The sequence below is a fragment of the Myxine glutinosa genome, chromosome 6 (assembly GCF_964187855.1).
Source record: "Myxine glutinosa chromosome 6, kmMyxGlut1.1, whole genome shotgun sequence".
NCBI classification, from domain to species: domain Eukaryota; kingdom Metazoa; phylum Chordata; class Myxini; order Myxiniformes; family Myxinidae; genus Myxine; species Myxine glutinosa.
The window spans coordinates 116459168-116473062 of record NC_136266.1 but is presented as its reverse complement, the minus strand read 5'-3'; the positions used below and the strand labels follow the sequence as shown (position 1 = coordinate 116473062).

Here is a 13895-nt window from a genome sequence, read left to right as displayed (position 1 = left end):
AGGCAGGTTGGTGGTCTTTCCGTCTTCTACCGACTCCTCTCTGGCCTTGCCCCCCCAGCTCTCTCTGGGCTCTGTCCCGCAAATATTCCTACAGGTCGCACAAGATCTGCCTGCAACCCTCTTTTGGTTAAACTGCCAAAATCAAGACTCTCTGCTCACCTTCACTCCTTCATTCCTCTTTTCTCCCGCCTCTGGAACAAACTCCCTCACTCTCTTCAATCCCACTCCACCCTCCAAGTCTTTAAAACAGCTGTTCACCACCATCTCTTATCTTCCCCCATCCAAAACCTTGATCTTTTCTACCCCCGCTAATTTCACCCCAATTCCACTTTTTGAAATACCAACTTCTGTCCTGGAAGTCCTTGGTGTCCTTGTGCTTTATACTTCTCCCTCCCCCCCCCCCCCCCCTTCCCATGCCTCCTCCCCCCGGGCCCTCTCCCTTCCACACTTCCACACATCTCCCTGCTCTCGGATGTTTGTGTGCTTCCCCTTTTCTCCCCATCTTGTCTTCTGCTCCCTCATTTTGTGTATTTTGTTTGTCTGGTCGATTTGTTTGTGAAGTAAATGTTAGCTCTTTCACGAGCCTCGATTCAGTATACAAAAAAAAAAAAAAAAAAAAAAAAGTGCAGGTGGCAGTTTTCATTCCTATGAGGAGTTCAGAGAGGTCAGTAGGGGAGACTGGGGAGAACTGAGACAGGGGTTGGCAGGATAAGGGGGGGCAGGTGGTTTGAGGGGGAGCGGGTGCGGTGGTGGTTAAGATGTTGTAGATGTTGTCAATTTTGCTTTGGAAGAATGAAAGGAAGGAGATGCAGTTGTCTACTGTGAATGACTGGGTGGTGGTGTCCAGGGGGCTGAGGAGTTTGTTTATTGTAGAGAAGAGTGCTTTTGGATTTCCAGAGCCAGAGTGGATAATTTGAGTAGTTGGCGGAGCGGGCGCGGGAGAGGGCATCTTTGTAGTGTTGTAGGTGGTCCTTGTAGGCTTGGGAGTGAATTGTGAGACCTGTTTTATTGCGGAGTCTTTCAAGTTGGCGAGCACGAGTTTTCATCAGGCGGAGTTCAGGGGTAAACCAGGGAGCAGAATGGGTGAAAGAAACCTTTTTGGTTTTTATAAGCGCAAGCTGGTCAAGGCAGGAGGAGAGAGTGTGGTTGTCGTAGTCAGTGAGGTCAGAAGGGGTGTGGAGGTCAACGAAGGGAGAAGTGGACATTTTTTCAGAGAGGCTGGATGAGAATGAGGTAGGTGAAAGAGCATTTAGCTTACGGAAGTTGATAGTGCGATAATGCCTTGGTGCTGGGGTGGGGATGTTGATGGTCATAGTGATGGCTAAGTGGTCAGAGAGGGTGAGGTCGGAGCGAGAGAGATGGTGCAAAATTAGTCCAGTATAGCAGACAAGGTCCAGAATGTGACCACGGTTATGGGTAGGAAAGTTGACATGTTGAGTGAGGTTAAAGCAGGTGAGTAAATCAGTGAAGTCGGTGGTTATTGTGGAGTCAGTGGAGTCCATGTGGATTATTGAAATCACCAAGGAGGAGGATTGAGGGGGAGAGGGAACATAGCTGGGTCAGAAAGTAAGAGAAGTCAGACAGGAATGATGGGTGTGGTTTGGGAGGGCGGTAGACTCGCTCCATGACTGACTGTGTGTGACCAGAGAGTTTAAAAGCCAGGTGTTCAAATGATGGAGCAGATGAGATGGAGATGAAGTTGGTCTTGATGTCCTGTCGGTGAATTACGGCAATTCCACCACCTCGGTCCTCCGAGCGTGGTTTATTGATGTAAGAATATCCATTGGGTGTAGTGAGGTCGAGTGAGAAGTAGTCCAGAGGTTGTTGCCAGGTTTCAGTGAGACAGAGAAAGTCCAGTTTATTTTCCAGAATGTAGTCGTTCAGGATGAGGCTTTTGTTGTTGAGGGACCGGGTTTTGAACAGGGTGAGCTTGATGTTGCTTTGAACGGTTGGGATGAACTCAGGTGATTTAGCCAGGGTTTGCATACAGGAGGTGCGATTGTGTACGTTGCTGTGACCAGGTGCACTGGGACGATGAGTGGGAGTGCGCTGAGCCGACCAGAGTACGGGAATGAAGTGACCTGTTTGTAAGTAAACAAACTTACGACCGGAGGCTCTATGAATGTATCTGGGACGTCGCAGGAGTCCGTGGTATTTGATTGCAGAGATGCATGATGGGGTGGAGTGAGTATTGAGCAGAAGAAGCCTTGCGGCGGAGTACCTTAGAGCTATGCCAGGCAGGAGCGAAGGGACGAGTAAGAGGCCAAGGTCGAGGAGGACGAGTAGGCCTTGCCGCAGCGGCAAACGACCGCAGCCGCTAATCAAGACAGCAAAGGCCGCAGCGGCAAACGACCGCAGCCGCTAATCAAGACAGCAAAGGCCGCAGCGGCAAACGACCGCAGCCGCAAGCCAAGACAACAAAGGCCGCAGCGGCAAACAGCCACAGCCATAAACAACGGCCACAAACAACGGGAGCGGGCCTGAGGAAACAGTGGAAGAGCCGGGCAGGCGAAGCCAGGAGCAGAGCTGGGACCGAGCAGAGGGCAGACCCAACGGCCAAAAAGCCGCCACGACCACCAGAAAAGAAGACTATGTACAATGACCCAGTCGGAGAAGCGGCGAACAAGTAACGCCAGCGTCCTCTCCAGACCGGACCGGAAGCGGAATGATGTAAGAAGTGATGTAAGATGAAGAATGATGTAAGAAGCTTTGCATTGCTGTTGCTCTTGCAGTCATTGTTGTTGTTGTTCTTCTTGATTGGGATAGATTTTTCAAATGTGCACCCATTGGTCGGACATTGGAAAATGGTGATCACTGGCCCACACCTGCATCTGTCACTTAACTCCACCCATCATGTAGCATCGAGCCAAAATGATAGGCCCACCAGAAAACCAAGTCTATGTGGCCATAACACTTCAGGCCTGTAGGCCTCTGCTTATTATACACCGCATGGGTTTGCTGCATCAGATTTCAACTGGCTTTGTTGGGGTCGAGTGTTATACATGATGAGGGACCCGGAAAATCTAATCATATGCCTAATATAATCAAGCCCGTCAAAATGCACGGTATTCAAGCGTTCGTTACTTATGTTGCATTACGTAATCAAGCATCGTTACACAATTAATAAAAACAAAAAAAAGAATAGCGTCACGTAAGTTTTCAACAGCTCTATATTGGGGTTAAGCAATCCGTGACCATGTGATGAATCGGCTCTTTCTGATATAACCGTGGGGAGGGTGACATGGATAAGAGGTGTCGAGTTAATTTTTTAAATAGTGCATTAAATGTGCGGTTCTCAATTGCCCCTTTTCCCGGGTTTGTCACAGGTTGTGACGAGTGTGGTCATTCTTGTTTATTATTTTATATATAGGGTCCAAGCCTCGTGGAGGAGATGCAACAAAAAAAAAATCATACAGCCAAATATACAAGACAAGACAGACATTGACCTAGGGGGAAGTGACATCACTTCCCAGGGCACCTGTGTACCAGCAGCCACCATCTTTATAACAATTTCTCTCCACACTCAGCAGGAACCACTGACTTCTTAAACCTTTGCGCCATTTCAAAACTATGGTCACGGCAGCTGATCCATACATGGCCCGTCTGTGCCGGGGGTACAATACCCCAGTGAAGGACCAAAATGAAGATCAAGATACTGCATTCAATATACAGCACAACTATTCGCCAAAGATGGCTCCAATCGTAAGCTGAATTTGGTGGCGCAACACGCGAGAGGAAGAAGATAGGCAAATTACATCGTTGAAATGGTGTTTAATAAAAGTAATGAATACAGGGGAAAAGAGTGACAGGGCGTTAAATATAGTATGAAACACACCAAGTGATAGATAAATACAGATAGAGATGATGGGGCATGTAAATTTATACACACAGGAGATAAAAGACCAAAGCCTAACCCAACTATGGCAGCAAAAATAAATATTGTGACTCGCACAACAATGGGGAACGAGCGAGGGTTTGAGCAAGGCACAAGGTGGTTGTGTGCACAGTACGGCCCATGCAAGTTAGTGTTTCACAGGGCTGGTATGATCCAAGGCAGGAGGATGGTGATGAGAATAAGTGTGACGTTGAGGAGAGATGCATGGCGGGCATGGCGCCGACGAGAGGCATGGCGAAGAGGAGAGGGGTACAGCGAAGAGAGGGGTACAGCGAAGAGGAGAGAGGCATGGCGATGAGGTGAGCTATGCTGCCCCTGCAAAGGTCAGATTCCCAATCTGACAAACTCCAAAACTCCAAAACCGACATGCTCACATGGTCACAGCCCTCAGAGTTTGGGACTGCCACGATGCACGGCGGGTCCTATCATTGGCCGCCAGTGGATTTTGTTAAGTCATCTTCTGTGCATCCCCGCCCCAATAAAAAGTCTTACGACCCCTCTCTGAGACTCCTAAGCAGACTTCACCACCATGGCCTGCGGTGCACTGGCCAAACAGTCTGCTGTTTCCTCCAAAAACGCATTCCTGCTCTTTCCAGTTTTGACTGTGCCCAAGTCCCCACCTGGCCTCACTCTAAAACCGGAGGTGTTACACAAACTTACCACACCCTGTCTTAATGGCAACACTCACTGCCTCCGCAGTGTACATTTTAAAATACGAATTACTCTGACATAGTCACTGTTGCAATAGTAATTTAACATCCACTGTTATACAAACCATACCATTCTTAATACAATCCAGCAATGGGTCCCACTCACTTCCCCTTTCCAACTATGTTACACTTCTCAGTATAAACCAACCCCTTTGCATCACTTCCCAAAACTTAAAATGGATTCACAGGCACTACTACTAACAGGCAGTCAGTATTCGCTCATTCTTGGAGGAAATGTTAGAGGAGAGCAAGCTCCAACAACTGCCAACTCACATCTCCGAGTTGCTCACTTTCTCATTCAATGTGCCAAGTGTCTCACTCGCCCTCACGTATCTGAGAACAGGAAGAAAGCAGAATGATAAATGTGGGCATGGATATTCATTTTGAAGAGTCTCGGGTATACAATTTTAAGTCTCAGACACAGAAAGGATGACTCAGCCTGTCATCCTTCCGAGGTGTTATGAAGAGGCTACGCAAAGTTTGTTTTACTCTGCGCACATTACACATCGTGTGCAGCAAATTTCACTTCCGTGCCCGGCTTGGGATCCTAGGATCCTGGGTTCGAATCCCGGTCGATCGCTGAATTAACGCCAGGGGGGTTGACTCAGCCTGTCATCCTTCCGAGGTCGGCTAATTGAGTACCAGATTGCTGGGATGAATGATCACGGTGTATACCCCGATTTAGAATAGGTACGCATAGGTATCCCTGCGCATCGTAGGAGGTGACCAAGGGTTGGCGTCAGAAAGGGCATCCGGCCATAAAAAAACATTGCCTCAAACAGGGAACCATGATTGTCATGGGGCCCGCAAGGCTAACCCCCGCTCTAGCGGGGAAAATGGCCTTAAAACGATCATTCATTCATATATAAATGCTTCTGTACACCGCCCTTGAGGCTCGGTTTGCACGCCACCACCTACAGTTCTAATAGGAGACATAATTTACTCGTTTATGAAAAATGTTTTTCGAGTTTGTTTTATCCTCAAAAATAGACCATAGTGAACACACATACGTGTTAAAAGATTTGTCTTTAAAACCTACCCTTACGAAGGGGGACAGACATCTGTACAAACACACAAACTGACATTGTGTTTTATCTACAGACTTGGCATTTAATATGGAATATTTTTTTTGTGGGGGTGAACTTACTTTTCAAGATGTCTTAGAACCAAAAGTTCATTGGAATTATGTTGAAATTATTCTAGATTTTGTTAATGTGACCTTCAAAAGAAGCAAAAACCACATTTGACATTTCGAAACAAATAAATTGATCCTTGAAAGTGATGTAAACTGATATCGAACTCAATTCATGGACAGTACTGTGTTAAACCTCTGTGCGTTTTCCCGAAGTATCTCTTTATTTTGCACATTAGTCAAATTTTTTTTTTAACAAAAACAAAAGTTAAATTACGACTGGGATTACGGACAGTAAAATTACAGTTCAGTACTTCGTGTAACCCCCACGAGCATTCAGGAGAGCACGTACACGTCGAGGCATGCTGTTCACGAGATTTGCCAAGGTTTGGACAGGAATCGCTTGCCATGCAGTGACAATAGCCTGCTGCAATTCACGCACAGAGGTAGGCTGCTGGTCCAAGTGGTCGATTTGACGCGTTAATTCTGCCCACAAGTTCTCTATCGGATTCATATCCGGGGACTGGCAGGCCACTCCATATGCTCTACACCATGGTCAGCAAGAAAGTGTTGGATCATGCGAGCACGATGAGGCCGTGCATTGTCATCTTGGAAGACAAAGTTTCCTCGAAAGGCTGCACGAGCAAATGGAAGCAATGTTTCTTCCAGAATGACCCTGTACTTGAACTGGTTCAGGTTTCCATTCAGAACAAGCAGGTCAGTTTTGCCCCCTGCATGAAAAGCAGCCCAAACGGTCACCCCACCACCTCCAGCTTGGACTCTTGGCACTATACAATCTTCGTTGTGGGCTTCATGCACTTGTCTGTGCACTCGGACGCAGCCATCTTGACGATAGACCAGAAATCTAGACTCGTCACTGAAGGTCACGTGATTCCAGTGTCCTGGCTGCCATTGACGGTGCTCTCTGGCCCACTGCAATCGACGCTGGCTGTGTTGTCTGGTCAGGCATGGCTTTCTCAGGGGACACCTGGCACGATAGCCTGCTTGAACCAGTCGTTGGTTGACTCGCCTTCTGGATACAGGCACATTTGTCAGTTGCTGCCACTCAGCCCTAAGCTGATTAGCTGACTTGGTACGGCCATTGCAGACTAACCGGTGCAGCTGGCGATCATCTCTCCTTGTGGTTCTGCGTGGACGTCCTGGCCTCGGTATTGGAGTAGGGACACCCCTCTGAGCATTTCGTTTCAGGATCTTTGACACCTGACCTTGAGTGATGCCATACTGCCGAGCAATAGCACGCTGTTTCATGCCAGAATTTCGTAAAGCCACCACTCCATGACAAACAGCATTGTCAAGTTGACGGACCATCTCCAGAGGAAGCGGCAATAGCTTTTGTAGACGTGCAGCAGTTGTTTTCCACTAATACAGAATGCAACAACCCTTATATACCCGATTGTGAAGCTAATCGTCAAATGTACCTGTCCTTACATTTTGTCACGCCACCTGTGATATAATCCTGTTATTGACTTCTTGCTGCGAAAGACAATCAGTGACATGGTTCTTTCAACAAATACATCACCGAAGGGTAAAAGAAACTCACCAGATTGATATATGGAGTTCAGAAAGTAAACCCGTCAAGAAAAAAAAAAAATTCCATATTAAATGCCAAGTCTGTATATAAAACACAGTTTGTGTGTGTGTAATGTTACCGATAGACTCCTAAATGGAGAGGCTCACGTGCTTGATATTTGGCATAGACATGGCCATTGAGCCTGGGAAGAACATGGCCGACCTAAAAAATATATATTTCATAATATTTTTTTACCATATTTTTACCTCAGCGCATTTCAGTGAGGAATATTATGCACGGAATCTGACCGGTGGCAGAGCAGCGCGCTGATTCGCTCAGAGCGATCACGTGATGTTCCTTGCCGCCATTAACTCAGTTACGCGTTCGCACATATTTCAGAGCGAAAAGCGATTACGTTTTTTCACATTTCAGCGAGGAACATTGCCATTCACACCACATAGGTTTTTTTTTTTCTTTCATCTTTACGAGATCCATATTTTTTATTCATATTTACCTCAGCGCATTTCAGCGAGGAATAATATACACGGATTCTGATCAATTGGCAGAGCAGCGCGCCGATTCGCTCAGAGCGATCATGTGATGCTCCTTGCCGCCATAAACTCAGTTACGCGTTCGCACGTAATTCACACGTTCAAAACAAACGAGATCCGCGAAGCGAGTTGGTCGAGTCGTGCTAACCAAGATGGCGACACGGCGGCTTCACTTTTCACGGAGTATGAGCGTTCTATATATTTTCAATTCAGTGCGCCCAACTCGCTCACGTACTTGATTTGTGGCATAGACATGGCCATTGGGCCTTCACGGTGTAATTTGTGTGAGGCTTTTGTCCGAGTGAGCTTGAGTCGAGAGGGCGAATGTACGGGTCTCCCTTCCCCCGCCCGGCAACGCCGGTACTGGAGGGCGTCACAGGATCGGTGAGTCTCCAAAATCCGCTTCGTGCTGTTGCGAAGATGCAGGACGATGTCGCTATTGTTGTGCTGCTCTCCGACCATGAGAACTGCAATGTCATTGTTGACTGGCCCTCCCCTTCCCTCCCCCTCCCTTTTCCCCCTCCCCCTCCCTTTTCCCCCTCCCCCCTTCCCACCTTCCCCCTCCTCCCCTCCCCCCCGTTCCCCTCCCCTCCCCCCCCCTCCCCCCCTCCCCCGCCCGGCTATGCCGGGTACTTCTGCTAGTATGGTATATAATGATTTTTACGCAACTAGTTACAAAAACATACACGTGGCATCAGATGGACAATGACAATAACAAGTATTCTCCCAATACACAATGCTCTCCACAACTGGTGAAACAAAGTGCACAAAAAATCCAGCTCTGATGGCTGAAAAATAACAAAACACTCACGCATTGGATGCTTGTACGTCCTGAAATCCTCGACTGATATTCTCCCGTAGGCCGCTGAATGCTGTCAAGCCGAGCTGATTCTTGATAACAGCGAGGCGGCACTCCTTGGCACCGAGAACTTGACGCAAAGTTGCAATTTCTTCCTCGATGCGTTGCAATTCTACTTGCAACTCGGCCTGCTTCTCAGGAGACAATCCCTGTGGTGGCGACTGTGGCAACGGTTGTTGTGGTGGTGGTGTTGGTGGTCCACTACCACCAGTTCCAGCAGGTGCATTGTGGGCGTCGAGTGACACTTCTGCTTTGTCCTTTTCTACAACGTCTGTGTGTGCTGGAAATGGACAAACCATAGCTTTGTCAAATCTGTTACCAAAAGGATCCCAGAACATTACCCCAAATGAAAGAGTCCCCACCCAACCCCAAAGTAATTGCAAAACACATCATCACACAAATCCTCGATTATGGAGAGGAACAGGGACAGCACACTGGGTCCGAGGACAGTGCAACAGGATAGGAGACAGGAAAGTCGATGGTGCGCGCGCGGACGGCGGGCGTGGGGTCAGTGAATGATAACGTCGAGGATGTATAGACACCCAACAGGGTCAGGGACAGAGACTGCAGCACACCGGGGTCATGGACAGAGACTGCAGCACAACCGGATCATGGACAGAGACTGCAGCACAAAGGGGTCATGGCCAGAGACTGCAGCACAACCGGGTCATGGACAGACTGCAGCACAACGGGGTCAGGGACAGACTGCAGCACAACGGGGTCAGGGACAGACTGCAGCACAATGGGGTCAGGGACAGACTGCAGCACAACGGGGTCAGGGACAGACTGCAGCACAATGGGGTCAGGAACAGACTGCAGCACAACGGGGTCAGGGACAGACTGCAGCACAACGGGGTCAGGGACAGACTGCAGCACAACGGGGTCAGGGACAGACTGCAGCACAACGGGGTCAGGGACAGACTGCAGCACAACGGGGTCAGGGACAGACTGCAGCACAACGGGGTCAGGGACAGACTGCAGCACAACGGGGTCAGGGACAGAGACTGCAGCGCAACGGGGGTCATGGACAGAGACTGCAGTGCAACCGGGTCATGGACAGAGACTGCAGCACAACGGGGTCATGGACAGAGACTGCAGCACAACGGGGTCATGGACAGAGACTGCAGCACAACGGGGTCATGGACAGAAACTGCAGCACAACCGGGTCATGGACAGAGACTGCAGCTCAACGGGGTCATGGACAGAGACTGCAGCTCAACGGGGTCAGGGACAGAGACTGCAGCACAACGGGGTCATGGAAAAAGACTGCAGCACAACGGGGTCATGTAAAAAGACTGCAGCACAACGGGGTCATGGACAGAGACTGCAGCACAACCGGGTCATGGACAGAGACTGCAGCACAACCGGGTCATGGACAGAGACTGCAGCACAACCGGGTCATGGACAGAGACTGCAGCACAACGGGGTCAGGGACAGAGACTGCAGCACAACGGGGTCATGGAAAAAGACTGCAGCACAACGGGGTCATGGAAAAAGACTGCAGCACAATGGGGTCATGGACAGAGACTGCAGCACACCGGAGTCAGGGACAGAGACTGCAGCACAACGGGGTCAGGGACAGACTGCAGCACAACAGGGTAATGGACAGACTGCAGCACAACGGGATCACGGACAGAGACTGCAGCACAACGGGATCACGGACAGAGACTGCAGCACAACGGGGTCAGGGACAGACTGCAGCACAACGGGGTCAGGGACAGACTGCAGCACAACGGGGTCAGGGACAGACTGCAGCACAACGGGGTCAGGGACAGACTGCAGCACAACGGGGTCAGGGACAGACTGCAGCACAACTGGGTCAGGGACAGACTGCAGCACAAGGGGGTCAGGAACAGACTGCAGCACAACGGGGTCAGGGACAGACTGCAGCACAACGGTGTCAGGGACAGACTGCAGCACAACGGGGTCAGGGACAGACTGCAGCACAACGGGGTCATGGACAGACTGCAGCACAACGGGGTCAGGGACAGACTGCAGCACAACGGGGTCAGGGACAGACTGCAGCACAACGGGGTCAGGGACAGACTGCAGCACAACGGGGTCAGGGACAGACTGCAGCACAATGGGGACATGGACAGAGACTGCAGCATAACGGGGTCAAGGACAGAGACTGCAGCACAACGGGGTCAGGGACAGACTGCAGCACAACGGGGTCAGGGACAGACTGCAGCACAACGGGGTCAGGGACAGACTACAGCACAACGGGGTCAGGGACAGACTGCAGCACAACAGGGTCAGGGACAGACTGCAGCACAACGGGGTCAGGGAGACTGCAGCACAACGGGGTCACAGACAGACTGCAGCACAACGGGGTCAGGGACAGACTGCAGCGCAACGGGGTCATGGACAGAGACTGCAGCACAACCGGGTCATGGACAGAGACTGCAGCACAACCGGGTCATGGACAGAGACTGCAGCACAACCGGGTCATGGACAGAGACTGCAGCGCAACGGGGTCATGGATAGAGACTGCAGCGCAACGGGGTCAGGGACAGACTGCAGCACAACGGGGTCATGGACAAAGACTGCAGCACAACGTGGTCATGGACAGAGACTGCAGCACAACGGGGTCATGGACAGAGCCTGCAGCACAACGGGGTCATGGACAGAGCCTGCAGCACAACGGGGTCAGGGACAGAGACTGCAGCACAACGGGGTCAGGGACAGAGACTGCAGCACAACGGGGTCAGGGACAGAGACTGCAGCACAACCCGGGTCATGGACAGAGATTGCAGCACAACCCGGGTCATGGACAGAGACTGCAGCACATCGGGGTCAGGGACAGAGACTGAAGCACACCAGGGTCAGGGATAGGGTGAGGACCCGGGATAGGGTGAGAACCCGGGATAGGGTGAGGACCCGGGATAGGGTGAGGACCCGGGATAGGGTGAGGACCCGGGATAGGATGAGGACCAGGGATAGGGTGAGGACCAGGGATAGGGTGAGGGTGAGGACCAGGGATAGGGTGAGGGCCAGGGCTCCTTTTCACAGTAACTCACGCTGCACACTCGCCTCCATGCTTCTTTCGCCGCGCCCAAACAACTCTCCAACCGGATGTCGTAATTTGGAATTGTTGTCACGCGACCAAACACAAACAATAAAATATAAATACATTTTCCTCACAAACAGATAACCATCCAATAAAATTTTCTCCACACGCTTCACCTCAGTAATACCTATTAAGCCATTTAACTAAAACGAAATTATAATTACTTGACGTGGCATCAGGTGTATAAAATATATAAATTAAATAAATAAATTTCCCACAAAAATCCCCGTCATTTGATAGGCGCGTGGGGTTTATGTATATATCGTGCATTATACATCGTATATTTAAAAAATAAGCAAAGATAGTGTTTATTTCATTGGGATTTAGGTAATGTCGGAGTTTACGGGCGTAAACTGGATAGGTGGCTGCTTTCACACCAACTGCCTTGACGAATGCTTTGTCGAGTCTTACAGGTAGAGGAGTACCATGTCTTCCCGTCTGATGAGTGTGCGACGTGCACACCACTTAATAATGTCAGGTATTAGAGCCAAAGAAGTGATATTATGATCCTCCGCGACCATAGCGTTATCATCTAAAATTTCATCTTGTGCCACAATAAAATGAGGAGCTGGGGGACGACCGCCTGCCACAACTGAGTGCTCAAACTGAACGGATCAATATTTTAAAAAAAATTAATATCAATGGAGGATCATGTATGGAGGATATGGAGGATCATGATATGGAGGATCATGATATGGAGGATCATAATATCACTTCTTTGGCTCTAAGTCTAATACCTGACATTATTAAGTGGTGTGCACGTCGCAGACTCATCAAGAATTATTGTATTTGCCCTCGATGTAATGTCCATTGTGGTTTTATTACTCGTGGTGATGTATCAGACGGGAAGACATGGTACTGCTCTACCTGTAAGTGTAAGACTCGACAGAGCATTCGTCAAGGCAGTTGGTGTGAAAGCAGCCACCTATCCAGTTTACGCCCCCCGGGATTTCAATTGTTCCTGGAAGTAAATGGACATAGCGCTTAAATTCCGTCTTTATTAATATGTATACCAACATGAAAGACGAACAAGTGCATTGCATTCTTTTACACCGCCCAGGAAAAAGAAGAGGCTTGTATTCCAAATTTAATAAAATAATGGACCTAAGCCATTATTCTTCAATGAAAATATATAGTGTAATAATAGTAATACAAAATTAATTCACTAAATTCAAGTTTGAACAAGTGGGTTGCTGATATTAAAAGCCTATTTTCACAATAAAGCATTTTCTAATCACGTGATTAATCGAAATTGATGACGTACCCCTGCGTAAAAAATTCGTGTGATACTAAATATGTATTTATAATTAACTAACTGAATGCACCCGGCATTGCCCGGGTTCTTTTTGAATGAATTTACTACTATAATTCAGCTTCTCTCGCGGCCGTAGAAGATTGACTACTATAATTCAGCTCAGCTTTTAATTGAAAAATGGGCCCATCCCGGCCGAGGTGGGCCTCGACCGGTCTCACCACCTAGCCTATAACCTTCCCGCGGGCCGTCCCGACATTTTTGGTTTCAGAGGTTTCCTCCTATCTTTCACCGTTCAGGAGATGAGCGCGTGCAGACAAACAAACAAACAAACAAACAAAAACTTTCTTATATATATCTATCTATAATTCCAGTAATCTCTGTCTGTCTGTCTGTACGTCTGTACGTTTGTCTGTGACCGCTGTTTCTCGACAACCACGGGTCCGATATACTTTTAACTTGCCAGGTATATTGCTGGGGACCCGAGGATGTGCCTTTTCAAGGTTTCATATTAATCGGACAATTACTTACCGAGCTATGTCCAAAAAACGATTCAACCAATCAGAGAGCAGCGAACGATCGCGTGTGCCGAACGTGGCGGGCACACTCTGCCTCGGATGGCACATTTGACAGCGTATTCATTTATTTCACGTTTGCAAACTATGTTGGCGTTAAACTATGTTTTACAACTAATAAAAACGAATTTGCGATTCATTCGCTTTCCTGCGCGTTTGTGCACGCGATGGCGATTTCTTTACCAAACTCCGGAAGCCGTTCGCTTTGGACCAAACCATTGCATGTAAATAGAGGGGGGGGGGGATTGTCACCACTCGCAAGCCGTTCGCTTTGGACCAAACCATTTCATGTAAATAGAGGGGGGGGGATATAATTTTAG

At 48.9% G+C, this 13895-nt stretch overlaps 1 protein-coding gene across 1 annotated transcript in view; it reads right to left on the bottom strand.

Moving 5' to 3' along the window:
• The window catches only part of LOC137430225 (tumor protein D54), a 32234-nt gene extending 20309 nt beyond the window's left edge, over positions 1-11925 (bottom strand). Inside the window, exons 1-3 of the mRNA XM_068120923.2 lie at positions 11699-11925; positions 8631-8958; positions 4879-4938 (exon numbers count right to left, since the gene is read on the bottom strand). Coding sequence (XP_067977024.2) covers positions 4879-4938; positions 8631-8958; positions 11699-11813 — 503 coding nt within the window. The 5' untranslated portion in view covers positions 11814-11925. The remainder of the gene's footprint in view (positions 1-4878; positions 4939-8630; positions 8959-11698) is intronic.
• Positions 11926-13895: the final 1970 nt, after the last annotated feature.